Source organism: Bos indicus x Bos taurus, chromosome 6, assembly GCF_003369695.1.
Source record: "Bos indicus x Bos taurus breed Angus x Brahman F1 hybrid chromosome 6, Bos_hybrid_MaternalHap_v2.0, whole genome shotgun sequence".
NCBI lineage: Eukaryota > Metazoa > Chordata > Mammalia > Artiodactyla > Bovidae > Bos > Bos indicus x Bos taurus.
In genome coordinates, this window is record NC_040081.1 from 13,225,572 (window position 1) to 13,247,411 (window position 21,840).

Here is a 21,840-nt window from a genome sequence, read left to right on the forward strand (position 1 = left end):
ATTCTGTACTAAATTATCACAAAACATCTAATCTCTCCTCTTTTTTTGAAGTGTAATCCTTTGAAGTAATCTACCACTTACAAGAATTTGGACCTTCTCAATACCTTTTACATTGCAAATCCCTCAAGTAGTAATTCTAATTTAGGAAAACAAGGGGGGAATTTATTTTGCAATTGGTAAACAGCATATAAGTAATCCTAAAGAAGTAAATACTGGATTTCTAACCTGTAAATTGTGATGGTAATAACAACTTTTCAGGATTATGAGACTGATAAATATTTTATGTAAAGAACCCAGTCCCATTCTTGCCTGATACAGTAGGTTTTACATAGTCACATAATGTAGTTTTTGTGAATGGGAACACCAGAATTTAGACTACTTAGTTTTGAATTCTGAATCTGCCATTTATTTACTTCATGATCTTAGGCAAATTACATACTTATTATGTACCTCACTTCCTATTTTTGTAAAATGAGTGTAAAAAATAGCATCTGTACTATAAGGTGTAAATATTTAAAGCATTTTAACAGTGTCTATCATATAATTTGCACTGAATAAATAATAGCTGTTATTAAAGCGATCTAATGTTAACTGCTACATGCCAAGCATTGTGTTGACACTATGTAGTCTTATCTACATATATAGGAAGTCTAACCCATTCACTGGCTAGAAGCAAGTTGCTGTAAAAGCAGCAGTGAGCGATGTGTTTCTTTGGACCTCTGTTACCTTCTTGGCATTCACTAGGCATCTAGCAATCCTGTAAGCTGGAGGGGAGGGATTAGGATATGGAGTTATATTTCTGAAAGGCAGGGCCTCTGTAGGTCTGGTCCTGTGCTGTGAACTATGTCATGGGACAAGTATTCATATCTCATTTGTGTACCGTTTGCCCTGCCCTTTCTCCATTTGGCAGCCAGAGCAATCTTTGTAAAACCCAAGTCAGATCATGTAATCTTATTCTTAAAATTCTGCCTTGGCCTCCTACTGTCTTTTTAAAAAGTCCAAACAACTTAGCATAAAATAGAATGCCCTTCGCATCCTGTTATTGCTCACTTTTTCAGTCTTATCTCTCACAACTCACTATGTTACACTTGATTATAAACTAAAGTTCCTTGATTATGCCTTGCTAAGTCTTCCACAGGTCTTTTGTACATGTTATTCTTATTTGGAAATACCCTCCTTGGAATTTTTCCTTAGTTAATGATTATTTCGGTTTACAGTATATGCATTATGTCTTTCAGGAAACCTTGTTTGATGCCCTAGACTGAGTTGGGTGCCCCTCCAGTGCTTTTCCTTCCATATTTTTTGTAATTACTGTTTATTACCCTGCTATACTGAAAATTCCTTGAGACTAGGAGCAGTATTTTGTTCATTTTAGTATCTTGGCCTAGTGCTATGTACACATAGTACATAGCACACAGTAAGTACTAAATATATGTGATTTATAAATACCATGTAGGTGGCCTATTTTTATACGTTTTGTATGTATAAAGGATGACTTTAATCCAGAATTGCAAATCATTGCTTTATTGGATACCTGTAGGTTTCAAACTTGAGTGTGTATCACTGTCACCTCCAGTGATTTTTAAATTACAGGTACTGGACCCCAGTGCCAGCCTTTATGATTTAATAGGTCAAGACTCAAGAATTTGAATTTCTAACTAGCTCCCAGGTGTTGCTAATGCTATTGGCCCAGAGATCTAAGGCCGTGCTTAAAAATAATAATACTTTCTTTGGCATTTCTATTTACTTCTTCAGTTCATCATCAGTGATTTTAGATTACCAGATTTGCCCACAATAACAATTTTATCCAATAGCATGGGATAAGTATAATTGCAACTCATTGCAATTATATTGAAAAAGTTTTTCCTTGGAGATGTATTATAATGTATATTTGGTTTTAGATACTATGTTCCATTGACTTTGAAAATGTAAAAGGAAAAATTTGAAATGCAAGGGGGCCATCTTGTGGTGATCATAGTAATTCAGTAATTTGCCAGTTTTAGAAATTGAAGCTCTTTCTCAGAGAAACCCAGCTTCTGGGGCAGGGGAAAATCAATTTTCTGATACATATTATGGCACCTGGAAAAACGTCTGCAGCCTACTCATTATTTTATATATTTTACCTAGTTTTCTCTTTACTTGGGAAATTCTTTTTCCACAGTGTGGTGTCACTATTCTGTTGGGTCCTCAGTGGCAGGTAATTTGATTACATCCGTGGGTTGGTTTTTTTTTTTTTTTTTTCTTTTGGCTTACCCTGGGAGCTTGTGGGATCTTAGTTCCCTGACCAGTGAGTCATACCAGCCCTTTGCGGTGAAAGCACAGAGTGCAAGCCACTGGACTGCCAGGGAATTCCCTACGTGTGTGTTTCCCTTGGTGATTACATGGTCTCAACACTTAAACACCTCTCTCTGGTCCAGAGTTTGTGGGGAAAGATTGTAGTTGATACTTATTCTGTTCATCAGGGTTGAATATTTGTCGTTTTTCATTTTAGGTGCTATAAATAGTTGAATGACTACTGATTATTTTCTGGACCTGACTGTAATATCAGAAGAAATAATGGAAAGCCAAGAATTTATTGTAAGTCTTACTTGTGTTCACTGTTTCCTTTTTCCTTCCTTCTTTGCATGTTTCACAAATGTTTTGCCAGATTTAGCTAAAAAACCTAAAACAAATTTTTTAAAAACCCCAAACCTGGGACTTTCCTGGTGATCCAGTGGCTAAGACTCCTTGCTCCCAAGGCAAGGAGTCCAGGTTCGATCCCTAGTCAGGGAAACAGATCCCACGTGTTGCAGTTAAGAGTTCACATGCCACAGTTAGGGATTCTGCATGCCATGGTGAGGATAGAAGATCCCACGTGCTGCAACTAAGACCTAGTGCAACCAAAGAAAAACAAAAAACAAAAACCCAAACCTAAAATAGGACACTCTGTTAAATTTGAACTTCAGATAAACAGTGAATAATTTTTTAGTATAAGTATGCATCTCTTAAATATTGCCCTGTATTCTGTCTGGTAACCCTGTATTTTGCCTAGAGTTCACATTGGTTATGCAGAGTTCTTTGGAACAAATTCTTTGGAAGCTTGGAACCAGGAAATAATTTCTTTCTCTCGAAAGACTGGCACGTCTATTCTATCTAGATTAATGGTTCTTAACCTGTTTGGTGTCAGGACCCTTTTATACTCTCACCTCTCCTTTCTCCCCTCCATTGTCTTTAAAGACCAGGTTTCTTTCTTTGTTTTTTTTTTAAATTGATGTTTCATTGTTATGTATCTATGTTTTTATTTTGATAAATAAAAGATCCTTGTGATGTTTTACATATTTTTTGCATAAAGGAAGGGTATAAAAATATATAACATTTAATACGTGTTAAGTAGAAACCATTTCTTTGCTTTATACTTTTGGAAATAAGGTACTATATACTCATCAAAAGACGAAGAAGTCAAAAGTGTGGCAAGATGGAATTCTGAAGATCACTCACTTAGGAAACAAAGTAAGTGCAAAACAGTGGACTAAGGAGTCTAAAAGTTGGGTTCTTTTGATTGAATATTAAGAAAAGTCTGTAGGTAAAACCTTACATATGTCCATAAGCTGATATGATGCGAAAACAGAAGTTGTCAAATGATTCCTATATCACAGTGATTAATTTGTGGATTATAAAAGCTCAGTTAATACTATTTAATTTCCTTTGATTTTTTAAAAAATCAGATTTTCATGAAACATTTTAGGAATTTTGACACTTTTTTTCTTTGCAGTAGTAAGAGTTTATACCAAAAAAACTACTATAAAATATATTTATACCACAATAATGCTCACAGTGTAATGGTACATATAGAGTTGACATATTTTAGAAAAGCTACCAATTTCTGAAATTATGTGTAGGATTCTTTTCTTCTGTTTTTGGATTTTCTTCATTATTTTCTGATATCCTATCAAGTTTTGAGAGAACTATTTACTAGGATAAATCTTTGACCCTACTAGATATAGTGATCCTTCTATGGGTTTCTTTTCCCACCCTGATTATCATTATCTTCATCTGTCAAATTTAAATGTTCAACTCTTACCCATTCTCAGGACCTTATTTAATACCCTTGTCTCCTCATTCATCATATCACCTCTTCTTCATTTGACTTCTGTGACACCACACTCTTCTAATGTTGCTTACTGTCCACTTCTAAGTATTTTCTGCTGGCTAATTGTCTTCCCATGATTAAAATTTTTACTCAGGACTCAGGCCTTCATGCTTTTGTAGAGACGTATAAAGATACATAAATTATCTCTTCCTCTATGGAGGAAAGGGAGATTTATTAGAAGGAATTGTGTAATGTGATTGTGGAGGCTGACAAGTTCCAACATTTGTAGTTGGCAAGCTGGAGTCCCATGAGAACTAATAATGTGGTTTTAGTGTTTATGCCAACAGGCCTGACACCCAGGAAGAGCCATTATTTCAGTTTGAGTTATAAGTTAGCAAAAAACTGATGTCTCAGGTCAAAGACAGGCAAGAGCTTTTCTCTTACTTGGGCTTTTTGTTCTGATTAGGCTTTCTACTGAAGGGATGAGGGACAGCAATCTAGTCATTTATTTTATTGAGGTATATTTTTGACATGTCATTATTTTAGTTTCAAGTGTACAACTTAAAGATTTGTGTATACATTGCAGAATGATCACAGTAAGTCTATTTCCCATCCATCACCATCCATAGTTAGAAAAATTCTTTTTCTTTTCCTTGTGATGAGGACTTTTAAAATTTACTCTCAGCAAATAAACAATTGTTGTTTTTTAGTTGCTGAGTTGTGTCTCTTTGTGATCCCATGGACTATAGCCCGCCAGGCTCCTCTGTCTATGGGATTTTCCAGGCAAGAATACTGGAGTGGGTTGCCATTTCCTTCTCTAGGGGATCTTCTCAACCCATGGATTGAACCTGCATCTATTGTATATTTTGGACTTCCCAGGTGGCTCAGTGGCAAAGAACCCATCTGCCGATGCAGGAGATGTGGGTTCTATTGTTTCTCTTAATATTACCAAATTTAAAGAAAGAACTTTATTACAGATGAGTTGATAACATATTGGACACATTGGCAAGATTGTATCCTCCTGAGTGAAGCCAGCAGTTAAAGATCTCCATATTCCCTCCTTATTCTGCTTATACATATCTATCACTCTGAAATTATCAGTAAAAGAAACTTTTTAATATAGAAAGACTACTTGTAAGAAAACAAACCTCTTAACCAGGTACCAGGCACATTTAAAGCATGCAGTGAATAGTAACTATTGTTACAGATTTTTGTCTTCAAGGGACTTTTATCTAATTTTTATCTAGGAGCCTAATAATTAAAATATGTACAATGATACGCTTAAGGTTCTATGAGATGATAAATGAGAGATGTCAAAATTTGACTCTGTGTTAAAAAAAAAAATTTGACTCTGGTTAAAAGAAATCTTTCTGGATGAAGAGTATTCTTTTGAGTATTTATTTCGTTTTGTAAACAAAGTTGATAGGTTTGAAGGAAGGAAGCTGAGCGTGGTGTTATGGCTGTAACAGTGTGGAGGTGTAGCACAGAGTGAAACACTTCTGGGAACTAGAAACAGTTGACTGTGTCTGGAATAAGGATCCATGCTGGAAAACTGTAGAAGATACAGCTAAAGACGTGGGCAGGAGGCGTATTATAAAGGACTTTGTGTGCTCAGCCTGAGGTGCCACTGAAGAATTAGGAGCAGAAGAATGACGTAATCATGTTCCTATTTTTAGAAAGATCCCTTTGGCAGGTATGTCTAACATACCTTTTAAGTGACATAGGATGAAAGATTGGATTTAGAAAGACTTATAATAAAGAGGTTGTAGAGTAATATAGACAAAATATAATGGGGCTCTGACCATGCAGGCGTTAGCATTGACATTGGAGGGAAATGATAATAGAAATTGTGAAAATATAGAATCTGAAGGTCTTGGATATGAAGGAGAGGAGAATCCAGAATGACTTTTAGGTTTCTGTATTATGCTCGTGGTACTGAGTGAGACAGGATCTCTGAAAAAGAAAAGCACATTTAGAGGGAGCAATGAAGATTTTGAGTTTCATTTTGAAACTCTGTTTCATAGACTAGGCTAAAGCTTTTGACTGTATGGATCATAACAAACTGTGGAAAGCTCTTAAAGAGATGGGAATGCAGACCATCTTACCTGTCTCCTGAGAAACCTGTTTGCGGGTCAAGAGGCAACAGGTAGAACCTGGTATGGGACAACTGATTGATTCAAGATTGAGAAAGGAGTACGACAGGGCTGTTTGCTGTCACCCTGTTTATTTAATCTACATGCTGAGCACATCATGAGAAATGCTGGGCTGGATGAGTTACAAGTTGGAATTAAGACAGGCTGGAGAAACAGCAACAACCTCAGATATGTGGATGATACCATTCTAATGGCAGAAAGCAAAGAGGAACTAAAGAGCCTCTTGATGATGAGGGTGAAGGAGGAGAATGAAAGACCTGGCTTAAAACTAACTATTAAAAAAACTAAGATCATAGCATCGGGCCTCATTGCTGCATGGCAAATACAAGGGGAAAAGGTGGAAATAGTGACAGATTTTCTCTTCTTGGGCTTCAGAATCACTGCAGATGGTGACTGCAGCCATGAAATCAGAAGATGATTGCTTTTCAGCAGGAAAGCTATGACAAACCTAGACAACATGGAAAAGCAGAGACATTACTCTGCTGACAAAGGTCCTTATAGTCAAGGCTATGGTCTTCCCAGTGGCCACGTACAATTGTACGGTTGTGAGAGCTGGACCGTAAAGAAGACAGAGCACCAAAGAATTAATGCTTTCAAACTGTGGTGCTGGAGAAGACTCCTGAAAGTACCCTGGACAGCAAGGAGGTCAAATCAGTTAGTCTTAAGGGAAATCAACCCTGAATACTCGTTGGAAGGGCTTATGCTAAAGCTCCAGTATTTTGGTCACCTGATGCAAACAGGTGACTCATTGGAAAAGTCCCTGATGCTGGGAAGATTGAGAGCAGCAGCAGAAGAGGGCGTCAGAGGATGAGATGGCTGGATGGCATCACTGATGCAATGGACATGAACTTGGCAAACTTCGAGAGATGGTGAGGGACAGGGAGGCCTGGCTTGCTGCAGTCCATGGGGTCGCAAAGAGTCAGACATGACTGAGCAACTGAACAGCGAGCAGCATGGCTAGAGAGCTAGAGAGACACAGGAGAAGGCCAGAAAATGATCATCACCGTAGTTTCCTTTTTCTCCTATGTCCTGCACATTCAGTAGGTTTTACTTTGTATGCCTCAAACAATTGTCTTATCCCATTGCTGAGGACTTATTTCAAGTTCTAATCATCTCCTTGATCCTTCATATCACACCATTAGAATAAGTTCTTTATTGATAACTGTTTCCTGATTTGCTTCCTGTAATTTATTCCAACTCTGTTTTCTCCCCAGTTTCATTCTAAGATTCTCCTGGTAGGGATTAATTTCTTGAATTATGAGTATGCCTTTGCTCTCTTACACACACTGAATGGATGATTAGTAAACATTTGAGATAGATGCACTTTCTAATCCAAGTTTACAAAGTGGGTAATCCTTTCAAGACATGATTTTATTTGCTTTGAAGATATTTAAGAAAAGTAGAATTATGTTGTGTCCTTTTTTTAAAACATTGTTAATATTTGTTTTGTTTTAATATAGGCAATTTTATATGATGACAAAGGAGGATGTTTGGAGAGTTTATTTCTTAAGTGCCTTGAGGTATTTTAATATATCTTGTTTTTACGCTATTGTTAAAAAAATCTTTTACTTCCTTTGTGAATATTGTTAAAGAGTAATGGTACTAATGTTAGTAATAGTAATAGTAATGGTAGTAATAGTACTGTTAAATAGTAATGGTACTATTGTTAAATAGTAATGGTACTAATATTAGTAATTATAGATATGAACATTTATTATTAGCTAGACTCTGCTAAAGGCTTTTAGATATTGTTTCATTTGATCTTTATACAGCCCTGTGATTTGTATAGACTAAGAGCATAGTACTGAAAGATTAAATAATTTACCCACGTTTATAGAGTTAACAGTGATAAGGCTAGGATTTGAACTAAGAAAGTTATTCTAATTCTATATGTTTTGATAAGCAGAGAACTACAGTGGGATATATATTGTGAAATTGTTCTTATTTAAAATATTTTCTCGAATATTCATGTTTTTTCTCTGGAGAAGGAAGAAAAGGGAACCAAAAGCATATTTTAATATAAAGGATAAGGACAGTAGAAGTTGTTTGTTCTGGATTTATTTCCCACTTTCATATACTTCCTAGCTAACCTAACTTCTCTATGTTCACCCTCTCTACTATAAAATGAGGACCATGGACGTATTCTACTTGATTGGTCAGAAAATTAGAAATAGCTTAGGTAAAGTGCCTCACTGTTTAGTACAGTGATTCTCAAAGTGCTAAAATGTATATTTTTATTATCACTGTGTTGATTTTGGCCATGGTACTTAATCTGTTTTAAAATTTTATGACAAAAATGGTGGTGGAATTCTAATATTTATCAAAAGAGGGTCTAGGAGGAGCATTATTTAGTAGATACTTAATTGATGGTAACAATGGTTATTGTTATTTCATTTAAAGTTATTTCATGAGTAAAGATTGAGTACCTTATCTGTGATAATACACAGATTCTGCATATTACCAACAGGTTAATAATCTTTTTATGTTGCAGTCTGAAATGGTAATAGTACTGTATTCTGTTTATTAAAGTGATTAGAAATGCCATTTTGGAATATAATTGTTTAAGTAATAGTTTATAATAATTTGTGATAATTTTATGTATCTAATTTAATTAATTTATAAAGATATATAAAACTGATTATTTAATAGCTCTAATTTAAGAATTACATTTAATTTTATGAATTCTAAGTGAAATCCTTGAGATGAAGCACAGTTTTCTTGTTTGTCTTTGTATCCCAGCATGTAGCAAAAGGGCTTATATAACCCTTAATATGTATTGTTGAATAAACAAATTAGTGAATTTATTTTGTTGTATTACTTTTTTGTGTGCTTGTGGATAGTTAACTAGTGCATAGTAATAAATAATTTAGTTATTGATTCATTTAGCAACTATTTATTGAATATCCATTGTGTCTTTGCCACTGCTGGAAGCTTATTGCAACACATACATAATCAAATAATTAGACATATATGATTTTGATGTTTATTCTTCAAAATTTAGGTTAAACCTGGAGATGATTTAGAAAGTGATCGGTACTTAATCACAGTTGAGGAGGTTAAAGTTGCTGGAAGCACAGCTGTCAAGCAGGATGTCATTAAAGAAGCACCAGCATTAAATTCAAAGAAGTTTATGTCTTCTGGCCGATCCCTTGGGTGTCAGCCTGCTGGTTTAAAAAGGAAGTTCACTGTAAGTTTCTCTGTTGAAAATAATAAATCAGTATATATTTATAAAATCATTTCAAGAAGTAGTGAATTGCAAAGCTATTGTACTTTATGATTAAAACAGTACTTCATAGTATAGGCTATGGTAGAAAAGACTTCCCTGGTGGCTCAGACAGTAAAGCGTCTGCCTACAATGTGGGAGACCTGGGTTCGATCCCTGGGTTGGGAAGATCCTCTGGAGAAGGAAATGGCAACCCACTCCAGTACTTTTGCCTGAAAAATCCCACAGATGGAGGAGTATGATAGGCTACAGTCCATGAGGTCGCAGAGTCAGACACGACTGAGCGACTTCGCTTTACTTTCACTGTGGTAGAAAGGAAGTAAATTCTAATCTTAATACAAATGAGTGTTTGCATTTTAGCATAGCAAAATTTATCTTTTTTTTTTTTTTTGGCTATGCTGGGTCTTAGTTGTGGCATGTGGGATCTAGTTCCAGACCAGGGATCAAACCCAGGCCCCCTGCATTGGTATCGCAGAGTCTTAGCCACTGGACCTCCTTGGAAGTTCCCCAAAATTTATATCTTAATTTTTACTTTATCTTGTAAAACATGCACATTCTTTTTTAGCCAGTTCATTTTACATTTTCTTTGTCGACTATAGAACAGCTAATAATTGTTTAATATTTTTAGGGTTTTCAAGGACCACGTCAAGTGCCAAAGAAAATGGTTATTACAGAAAATAGTGACCCAGCTGCTTCACTTGAGTCTGAGAAACCTGGTCCTGCCTTTCTTTCTCCATTGTACAGCACACCTCCTTTGTTTCCTACAATTGGCAAGAAAGATGCAAGTAATATGCCAACAGACTCTGAGAACATTGTCACTTACAAGAACAGAGAACGAAATGGCATACCTTTTTCTTCAGTTATCTCTACTCCATCCTTCAAGATTAACCCAGAAGTGCTATGTGAAGAAAATTATGTTTGTTCTCCTGTCAGTTCTGTAAATAAGCATTCAGATTCTTTACTGACTGATGAGTCCATGAAAAGAGACAGTTTGGTATCTCACAGTTTAGGAGTTTCACAAAACATTAGAAGCAAAGCCCAGATATTAGCTCTTCTGAAGTCCACATCCACAAGTACGTCTAAGGAGTTAAATTCTGAGATTATAGGCCATTTCCCTCAGATACAACCACAAGGAAGTTTAGAAATTCCTGCTGAACCAAATTGCTTACCTGAACAGGAAGAGTATGCTGAAGTGAAGAGCACAGAAAGTGTACACAACCAGCATCAATCAGAAAATACCATGAGAAATAAAAGCCGCTGGGCCGTGTATTTATCCTCACGGAGTTCACCTGTACATTCTTCTACAGTAGATGGAAAAGATATAGAAAAGAAACCCAAGACCCAAGAAGGTCATTTAAACTTGAAAGACCTTTCGATGCAAAACAGGATCCAGTTCTTGGAAACATGTGCTGAAAAGGGAAAAAGGTATAATGAAGATAAGTCAATAGATGATAATGATCAATCCTGGGATCAAGAAGGAAAACTAGAAATTCCTTCATTCTGTGAAAACAGTAGCTTACCAATTAATCGTAACATTGTAGTAAATGATGGCTTATTATTAGATTCTGACATTCAAAAAAATAATAAAAGATCTGTTGATCAAAATGACCAGATAGGCAAAAAAGGATCAATTCTTCTTAGAGAAAAAGCACAGGAGATAAATATAAATGGAATACCAGAAAAGAAGTATGAACATCTACAAATTGAATCTTCACTAAGTAACAATTCTGGGATCTCTGATGATATATTTTCTAAAAGTAGTACTAACAATGAAAGCCTTAGTAGTATTCATGAACCCATGAGTGATATATCACAGCCATTTGTGGAAGTCACATTTAATCTAAACAATTTTGAAACCAGTGACACTGAAGAGGAATCACAGGAAAGCAGCAAAACTTCCCAGGATTCAGAGGATTCAACTTTGGTTAATAGCAGCAATTCAAGATGTGAGAATATAAGCTGTAAAGAAATTGGCAGTGAACATCTGCCTCTCTTAACGTCTACTGGGGGCAAACTTTCAGAGACATTTCCCATGAAAGAGATTCTGCCTTCACAGTTTTGTGATAAAACTTGTGTAGGTTATGACACAGAAACTTGGAAAGCTGGAAACACTGGAAAAGAAAGAAAGGAGGTGTGTAGTGACACATTAAGCAATTTTGACTCATCTTTAGAGTGGACTGATGATAGATATGTAGAAAATGATGAAGGTGCTAATAAATCCATTAGTGCTTCCTTCCCAAGTAAATCTGAAAGTATGAACACAAATTTACATATTCCTCATCTTTTAAACATAGCCACTGATCAGAAACCTGAAAACAACCTATTTTCAGAACAGGCTCAGACTGCTCTGGGAAGTGACTTAGACAAAACAACCAATCAGGTTTTACCGTTAACCTCTAGCAGTGGCAACAGTATCCAGATATTAAATGCCAAACAGATTCACTCCAAAGAATGTACTGCACTTGATAAATCACAGACCCAAGGTTCCAATTCTTTGTGTTACCCTTTGGGAAAAACACATATTTCCAAAGACACAGAATCACATATTTCTGAAGCTGAAGAGGTGGGAAGGAGTCGAGGTTTATCCCAGGACCATATTGATGTAGAAACTTCTGGAGAAAACAAACAATACGGGAATAATCTTAGAAATTCTTCAGAAATTTCTGGATTAGTAAATAGCATTTCTCTCTTAAAATCATTGACTGAACACAGTACGGCTTTGGAAGGCTTGGAAGTATTGAAAAAGAAAAATACCTCCTTGAAACAACAAGGAACTCTGCAGACATATGAGCCAGATAGCAGTCCTGAAGGTTAGAATGGCAGGTCTCATCCTCGTTTTATTTGTTTACAGCTGTGTAATATTTAATGTGTGGTTGAACCATCATTCATGCAACCAGTCTCCAGTATTTTGTTATTGCAAATAATGTGACAATGGTAACCTTTTATGTCTGTATAACTCTGTGGGTGTTTTGCATGTTATTGCAGGTGTGTCTCCAGGGCAGATTCCTTCCTAACAGGTTTGTTGAGTAAATGTGTGTCTACTAGATGCTTCTAAATTCCCTCAAAGGAATCATACCATCTCTCACTCCCACTAATAATGTATCAGAGTGCCAGTTTCAGCATAGTATTGCCAATAGAGTATGTTGCCAAGCTTTTGAATTTTTACCAGTCTAATAGATGAGAAATGAGAGTATAAATTTGTATTTCTATTACTACAAATGAAATTGAGCTTTTCATGTACTTAAACATCATTTGTCTTTTTTCTCAAACTGTCTATTCTACCTTTTTATCCAGTCTTTTCATGGTTGTTGGTCTTTTTATTCTCTTTTACTTGGAAGAATTCTTTAAAGATTAGAAATATCAGCCCTTTATCTATGATATATGTTGCAAATATTTTCTTTTAGTATGTTATTGATTGATTGGCTTTTTGACTTGGATTATGGTATTTGCCAACAGCATATTTTTTAAAGAAAAATAACATAGGACATAATTAATATTATGTACATATGAACGAATGAACAATGTACTTTATAATATTCAAAAGTTAAAACTGAACTCTTACTTGATTATCTCAAGGAATCCCTGAGAAAAATAGTAATAAATTATTGTATCTAGAAAATTTTTTTAATGTAGTTAAATTTGATGGTTATTATTATAGTTTATTTTCTAAAAAATTAAAAATAAAAAACTATTGAAAAATAAATGTGGGTAGATGTAGTTATGCAATATCAGATAAGGATATAAATTTCTAATATAAGATTTAGGAATTACAGATTTTAGTTTTGGGAAATTTTTTATTTTTTCTCATCAAGTTGGAGAAGAGGATTTTAGTTAATTCTCATTATTCATGTGATATATGTGCTATACAGTTACCAAACAGTAAGTTAGTGAACAGTAAGCCATTGCTTCTAGGAGAAATGAAGGGTAGGAGAAATGCAGGGTTAGTTTCCTTCAAACCTCTGGTCAGAACATATTCATCAGCTAATCAGTATAAAACCTTGTTTTTTTATTTATTTTATCAAAGGATAATTGCTTTACAGAATTTTGCTGTTTTCTGTCAAACCTCAACATGACTCAGCCATAGGTATACACATATCCCCTCCCTCTTGAACCTCCCTCCCATCTCCCTCCCCATCCCACCCCTCTAGGTTGATACAGAGCCCCTGCTTGAGTTTCATGAGACATACAGCAAATTCCCGTTGGCTATCTATTTTACATACGGTCGTGTAAGTTTCCATGTCACTCTCTCCATACATCTCACGCTCTCCTCCACTTTCCCCAGGTCCATAAGTCTGTTCTCTATGTCTGTTTCTCCACTGCTGCCCTGTAAATTTTTCAGAACCATCTTTCTAGATTCCGTATATGTGTGTTAGAATACAATATTTATCTTTCTCTTTCTGACTCACTTCACTCTGTGTAAAAGGTTCTAGGTTCACCCACCTTATCAGAACTGACTCAAATGCGTTCCTTTTTATGGCTGAATAATATTCCATTGTGTATATGTACCACAGCTTCTTTATCCATTCATCTGTCAGTGGGCATCTAGGTTGCTTCCATGTTCCAGCTATTGTAAATAGTGCCTCAGTGGACAGTGGGATACACGTGTCTTTTTCAACCCTGGTTTCCTCAGGGTATATGCCTAGGAGTGGGATTGCTGGGTCATACGGTGGTAAAACCTTGTTTTATGTGTGTTTCCATTTAAAGATGCCTTACTTAATATATACTGGTGATTGATTAACATTGAAGTTACGACCAACAGCACTCGAACTCATGCCTGAATGAAACTTATCACTTGTTTTCTACATGAGGGATACCATAGCCTTCTTGCACTTAGGAACGCTAGGCAGCAGTAACTTAGGAAACATTTTAAATAGCAGAGTCACCAATAAAAAGCCCTCAACTAGGAAGAATGTACTAAAGAGACCACAAAAGGGACACGTGGAGCAGGAGAGCTGAAATTAGCAGGCGGAGTGTCTCCTTGTTCTACCTCAACTGGGAATGTGCTCATCAAGAAACTCATTTTTCCATAGTTCTGCATGTCTGCAAATGACCTCAGAAATATAGCTTTGATTTGGGGGTTACAAATAAATTTTAGTAAGTAAGTGGGATCTGTGAATAATAAGGATCGACTGTATTTTCTGACATAGATGTTTCTCTAAAAAATGACTAAGTTGGTTTTCTTGAGACAGAGGAGATGAAATTTCTTATTAGAATTTAACAAATGACTTCATGGATTTTAATTCAGAATTAGAGAAGAATCAGTTTTACCACCATTTTAGGATGTGTGAAAATGTTTAAAAAAAAAACACAAAACACATTTTCTCCAATATGTTAAAGTTTTTGTGAGATAATGGGATATAGTTTAGAAATGTTAATTTAGAAGTTTATTCTTGACTGAAGGCAGTGAAGGAAAAAATAATTTTCATGCAGTGCCTTTTAAAAATTATCCTTATAAATAAGCTCAAGTTCTAAAATTTTTGTTTCATTTAAATATAGTCTGAATGTTTACAGGAAAATAATGAAACCAAAAATAATAATTGGTAAAAAATGAAGTTTACACTGGATATAGCTATGTTTGTTTGTTTTAACCAGAAGTAATCACTTAAAAATTATAGTCTTATTGGTGACTTTAGAAGAAACTGAGATTATTGAATTTCTTTTAAGGGAAAAAAAAAATCCCGTTTTAAACAGATAACTGATAAGGTGTTTTGACTTAGCTACCCTGTCCTCCTTTCCATTCTGCACCCTTACCAGCTTTTCTGTCTGAGTCTTGACACTTCTTTTGCCTGAAAACCTTTATTCCTGCATAGCCGGTCTTCTTATCCTCAGGTTTCAGCATTTCTTCCCATGAGAGATCTCTCCAGATCATCCTGCTAAAACCACTCTAGCATATTGCCCTGTGTTATGAAATCCTTTGTATCACAAGCGGAATTTACTTACCTTCTGTGTCCCTCTGTTTTCAAGGGATCTTGTTTGTTTTGTTCACTGCTGTTTCCCCCAGTGTCTGGCATACTGTAATTTCAAAATAATGGTTACATTCCTTGTTTCACTCAGTTTTAGAAATAAGTTTTAAAAAATTTTAGAGCACTACTGTATGTTTGACGAATAAGACCGTTGGATTTTGTCCATTATAGTTGGGAAACCATTGACTACAGTAGTTTCACAAGCTATACCAAAGTCTCCTCATCTGAACCAGGATCCTCATCAGGTACATTTTTTTCTGTCAGTATATTTATTATTTTCATATAGAATGCTCTAGAATTTGTAATAATATAGAAATACCAAGGGTTTGAAGCTATCTTGGTTCACCACCTCCCCTGTATCTCAGTGATTTTATGCATCACTTGGCCAAAGGAAATACCTAGCAGTTCCATGTATTCAGTTCAGATCAGATCAGTCGCTCAGTCGTGTCCCACTCGTTGCGACCCCATGAATTGCGGCACGCCAGGCCTCCTTGTCCATCACCATCTCCTGGAGTTCACTCAAACTCAAGTCCATCCAGTTGGTGATGCCATCCAGCCATCTCATCCTCTGTCGTCCCCTTTTCTTCCTGACCCCAATCCCTCCCAGCATCAGAGTCTTTTCCAGTGAGTCAACTCTTCGCATGAGGTGGCCAAAGTATTGGAGTTTCAGCTTTAGCATCAGTCCTTCCAAAGAACACCCAGGACTGATTTCCTTTAGAATGGACTGGTTGGATCTCCTTGCAGTCCAAGGGACTCTCAAGAGTCTTCTCCAACACCACAGTTCAAAAGCATCAATTCTTCAGCGCTCAGCTTTCTTCACAGTCCAACTCTCACATCCAGGAGAGTCACATACATGACTACTGGAAAAACCATAGCCTTGACTAGTTAGTAGTATTGAAAACTTACCATGCCCGATTAATTTGGCAAGCATTTTGGTTTTTCTTTCCAGTTTTATGGAGATATAATTAACAGTATAACATTGTATTAGTTTAAGATATGTAACATAATGACTTGATACATGCATATATGATTGTGAAATGATTACAATAAGCATTTTATTTTTAAACATTTACTAATGGAATGCATGTGCTTGCTGGACACTCTCCAGTTTCTCAAACCTTGAAATAGATTGAGTTTCTAGGTCCACACTGATTTTTGCATGGTAATTGATTTTTATCATAGCAATTTCCTAAAACCCAGCTTCACAAAGATAAGATATTACTGACAGAAATGACAGGAGATTTGATGTTGAAACTGAGCTACCTTGAATTAGTAGTTTGTTCAGTTTCTGACAGATGTCTAATGACACATGTTTCCCTCAAATTTAAATCATCTTGTGGAGCCCCCATTGAGTACACTGAGGCACCCCAAAGTACCTTGTTACACCAGTTTGGGAACCATGGAAATAATGTAAAAAATAATAATACTAATTAGGGTGAACTGAAATTCTAGAATAATGTAAATTAGTGTTTCCCAGTGAAGATGCTTTTAGCACGTTTGAAGAAACAGTTCTTTTATTGTTTCATTTACCCCTAGTTTGTATCATATTTTGTTTTTCATGTTACTGTTTTTTAAAAAATAATATCAATTTTTCCTCATTTTTTTAAATACAGAAAAAGGTAAAAAAAAATAAAACTTACCAAACCACCGAATGGTAAAGAACCTTTGTGCCAGTGCAAGAGATGTAACAGACATGGGTTTGATCCCCTGGTTCAGGAAGATCCCTTGGAGGAGGAAATGGCAAACCACTCCAGTGTTCTTGCCTGGAGAATCCCTTGGACAGAGGAGCCTGGCAGGCTACAGTCTGTAGGGTCTCAAGAGTCAGACATGACTGAAGCGACTTAGCATGTATTATCACCTGGAGATAATTACTGTTAACAGTTCCAGCTTTTTTTGGCATATTAAAAAATGTGGGTAGATTAATGGGTACAAATAGTTTTATGTCCTTTCTAAATAGTTTTATATCCTTTCTGCTTAATATCATATTTTTTCTCACATTATTAAAAACTCTTAAATGTACCTTTTAAAGGTTACTTATCATTCCATCCTGTGGATATCCTATGCTTTGGACAAGCAGTTCCCTATTTTGGACATTTAGATTATTTCTAGCATTTTGCTTTTGTAAATAAAACTTTAGCAGATAATTTTGCATGTAAATGATTATTTACATTTTAAAGTGTTTCCTTAGATTTGATTCTCAGAAGTGGAACTGATAATTTGAAAGGCCAAGAACAACTTTCTTAGATGTTGATAAAAGTCAGATTGAAATATTTTTTAATGTTTTACAATATGAATATTTGTTCACTTTATATTTACCAGTACTAAGATCTTTTAAAATTCTTCCTAAGTGAAATAGTATTTAATCAACACTTAGCTTTTATTTCTTTGATTGCTAGTAATGGTGTCCTTTATTTTTTCTAACTTACTATTACCTTTTGGCTTATATTAATATTCTATTCCTAAGATGATAAAAGAAAATGAAGCTGAACCAAGTGAATCACGTCAGTCTTTGCAGGTGAGTTAACTTTTAAAATATAATACAATCAGATATTGTATCTGTATATATAGGTATGGCATGTAATTATATGTTTGTGTTTTATATTGCCAGTTTTCAAATTTATTTGTAATTAGTTACCCTTTTCTACTCATTTAGATGAGCCTACTGGCTTGTATAAGTGCCCTGTGTAGCCAATAGGATTTGGTTAAATAACAAATCTTTTATCATAAAGCTAATTTTGCAGACTTGCAAGCATTACCTAATCCAAGAATTGCCATTGACAGTTACAGCTGCATCTGCAGGCTGTGTTCCTTAAAACAGCACAAAACACAATTCATTGTGGTGACTCAGTCATTTTTCACCCTTATGTTAGTATTACAAGCTCAAATGTGTAACATAACAGCAGCTTCCTAATTTAACTTACAAATGATCACATTCTTACTGTTCTTTTTTCACTTAAAAAAATATGGTTTAAACTTTTTCAGTGATAATTATCACAAAGTATAAATTTCAAATTAACACTGTCACTGTTTTTCCCTTCAGGATGAGTTGCTATTTAAAATAAATGTCATATATTTTTAAAGCAAAATATTTTATAATCTCACAGTAATGAAAAAGATCTTAGAATCTTTTGCAAAATAAAAGTAATTTAAATCTCTTTAGTATTAATATTGAAGTACATTTTTGTTTTTATAATAGCTTTCTTGCTACAACTCTGAAACAAACTCTTCATATATAGTAGTGATAGAAGGAACTTTCAAAATTTAAAGTTAGGGTGCTCTTTGAGGATATACTTAATGCCACCTTCACTTTGGAGAAGGCAATGGCACCCCACTCCAGTACTCTTGCCTGGAAAATCCTATGGATGGAGGAGCCTGGAAGGCTGCAGTCCATGGGGTCTCTAAGAGTCGGATACGACTGAGCGACTTCACTTTCACGTTTCACTTTCCTGCATTGGAGAAGGAAATGGCAACCCACTCCAGTGTTCTTGCCTGGAGAATCCCAGGGACGGGGGAGCCTGGTGGGCTGCCGTCTCTGGGGTCACACAGAGTCAGACACGACTGAAGCGACTTAGCAGCGGCACCTTCACTTTAGTTCTGTACGTGTAATTAGTCACACATAGCAAAGGAGCTAGAAGCTATTATACTATGCTAATTAATTTTAAAAATTCACTATTGTTAAAAATGCTAGTTCTAAAATATGAGTTGATTGTTTTTAAGAGCTACTTGATTGGCAGTTGTGCTTACAGAGTTATAAAAGGAAAGTGACCATTGTGTGAACAAATACAGTTTACCTCTTTTAGTGACAATTTTTTTCTTCATAATTATTAAACATAAAATTTCTCCTACAGTTGTTCATTTGTTAAGTCTCAAAAGTCTCTTAAGTCTGTAATTCACATTAGAAATTATGGATATTTTAGTTACTTGAACTAAAAATGACTAGTTGCTGTTGTCTATATCTTGTGTTTTATAGTTGCTAGAAAATGATTCATTTTTTAAATAAAGTGTTACACTATTTATGATTTTCCTCTTTTAATTTCACACTAATTTTTGAATTAAATAATCTGCATTAACATAAATTTTAGTATGGGATTTATAACATACTGTTTTAGAAGATTTCAATTAAAGTTTAGAATTAGAATTTTCTAATATGCTGAGGTTTTAAATTAACTAGTATAGTCCTTTCTTTGCTAGAGCACTCCTTTGCCAGGGGTAGTTTATTTTGTGTATGTATAGAGAGACATGAGATGGAGATGACGTGTACTTTAAGTTTGGGAATATTTTCCCACCAAACTCATAAACCACCTATAAAATTATTTTAGCTAACACACTAATTGATATTTTATCCTAGTTCATTCCCTTGGGCACTGAAGAAGAGACTGCTTTTCTAGCTGTTATTCCTAAACAAATGGAGAGAGAAACCTGTAAAGACCCCAAGGTAAAATTTGTGAATTGATTTTTTAACCCACTGTTTTCCTGCTGTTTTTTACACAACTTTGAGTTCGTAGACAGGTTAGTGAGCAAAATGAATTAACCTGATTTTAAGAACAAGAAAAACTAATGACTGTTACCCCTTTTTTGGTCTTGAGCCATCTATCTGTTACTGATTAATGCATTATAGGATACCCTGGGGATTGGACACGATATATATATAAAGTACAGTTAATGAATGTTCAGTGCAGAACAAAGTGAAGATGTCCATGGCTTTTCATTTACTATAGTTTACTTCACCACTCTTACTTCAGGCTAAATGGGTAGAAGTATATATAACCAAAGCTCTAAGTAGTACTACCCACTCTGCAGCAAAAATTGATAGAGATAACAGGATATATATGGGTGGGTTTTGTAAATGATGATTCTGTTCTTAAAACTCAACATACCTCCGGAAAAGATAGACATAGCAGCAAAGAAAGCAAGGCATTTATTTGTTTATAGAGAATTTGTATTCCCCATCAAACAATGTAGAAAATACAGTCTTTAAAGATTTAGACTTTTTTTTATTGATATGTGTTATATTTTAAAATTCAGAGTGTTTTCAACAAAACTCCTGTTCCAAAGTCATTTTAGTTCCTTTAAAATGTGTGGTTTAAAATCTTAATTTTTAAGTAAGAATGTTCAGATTATATATTATTGTCACTTTGTTAATTTATCAGTTAGAAATAAACTCATTCTTTACATACTTTCCTTCAGCTCTACACACTATTTTTCCATCTTGTGGGTAGACTTTGTCACCTTGTGTAGAGTAAAAATCCTAGAACCCTCAAGGGGGCAGCAGAGAAAGCCATTTGCAGTGTGAAAGCGGACCAGGTCTCTGAGTGGGTGAGAGCACCCCTCTGAGGTACATGTCCGTCTTGGTACTCTTAGACCTCCTTTGTCCTCAGAGCTACAGGAGCTGATTATCTGGGAGGCTGAGAGCCCAGCATCTCCCTTGCTAATAGCCTGATGGTTTACAAAACCTTTAAACAAAGGAAAAGCTTCCTCCGTTCCTTCTCTTTCTTCCCTTAACACATTCCAAGCATGGTGTTAAATGCACATGATACCTTGATGAAGCAGAAGAGTTTCTGCCCTCAAGGAGCTTGCAGTTCAGTTAGTAGACAGAAAAGAAGACACTTCATTGTAGTGTAATATGATGTCTATAGGGGCTTTCCCAGTAGCTCAGCGGTAAAGAATCCGCCTGCAGTGCAGGCGCCACAGGAGACACGGGTTCAAACCCTGGGTCAGGAGGATCCCCTGGAGGAGGGCATGGCAGCCCAGTCCAGTATTCTGGCCTGGAGAATCTCATGGACAGAGGAGCCTGGTGAGCCACAGTCCATAGGGTCATAAAGAGTTAGACACTGAAGCAGCTTAGCATGCACTCACGCACATCATGTCTGTAATGCAAAGCTGTGGGGAAGTTGCTGGTGGTTCAGTAGCTAGGACTCTGTGCTTTCACTGCCTAGGGCTTAGGTTTGATCCTAAGTTGGGGAACTAAGATCCCATGAGCTGTGTGTCATGGCCAAAAAAAAAAGTAATACTTAATAGAAAACTGAATTATGCATTGTTTTCTTTGTACATATGCACTGTAAATATATTTCTCACTACTCGTTTTTAATAATTCACTGTAGCCTGTTGAGTTTCAAGGGCACCAAGTGAAAGGCTCCGCTTCTAGCGCTGTGATGGTCAGAGGACACAGCTCACAGGTTGAATGCAGTCAGCTTTCGGATAGCACTGTGTACGGAAGCTGCACGACAAACACTTGTTTTTTGACACCAGAGTTGCCTAGCACTCGTATGCAGATGGGCTTCTTGCAGGTAAAATGATTCTTATAGTCGCACCTTGCCAAATCATTTTCTTTATGTCAATACTAAATTTTGCAAAGAAAGCATATTTACATCCTTGTACAGCTGTAAGTTAAAAAACAGTTTAGTAAATTCACATGAAGCATCATAAATCAAA

The 21,840-nt window shown here is 35.7% G+C and overlaps 1 protein-coding gene across 6 annotated transcripts in view; it reads left to right on the plus strand.

Moving 5' to 3' along the window:
- The window catches only part of ZGRF1 (zinc finger GRF-type containing 1), a 55,829-nt gene that overhangs the window by 692 nt on the left and 33,297 nt on the right, over positions 1–21,840 (plus strand). For 5 of the 6 annotated variants that reach the window (XR_003511436.1, XM_027543807.1, XM_027543809.1 and 2 more), the window contains exons 2-10: positions 2,492–2,577; positions 3,409–3,489; positions 7,683–7,742; positions 9,224–9,409; positions 10,074–12,255; positions 15,580–15,653; positions 17,873–17,923; positions 19,757–19,843; positions 21,510–21,695. Coding sequence is in view for 5 of the 6 variants with exons in the window: in XM_027543807.1 (XP_027399608.1) it covers positions 2,509–2,577; positions 3,409–3,489; positions 7,683–7,742; positions 9,224–9,409; positions 10,074–12,255; positions 15,580–15,653; positions 17,873–17,923; positions 19,757–19,843; positions 21,510–21,695 (2,976 nt within the window). In the remaining variant the exon portion in view is untranslated. The remainder of the gene's footprint in view (positions 1–2,491; positions 2,578–3,408; positions 3,490–7,682; positions 7,743–9,223; positions 9,410–10,073; positions 12,256–15,579; positions 15,654–17,872; positions 17,924–19,756; positions 19,844–21,509; positions 21,696–21,840) is intronic. The other variant, XM_027543810.1, reaches the window with a different exon arrangement.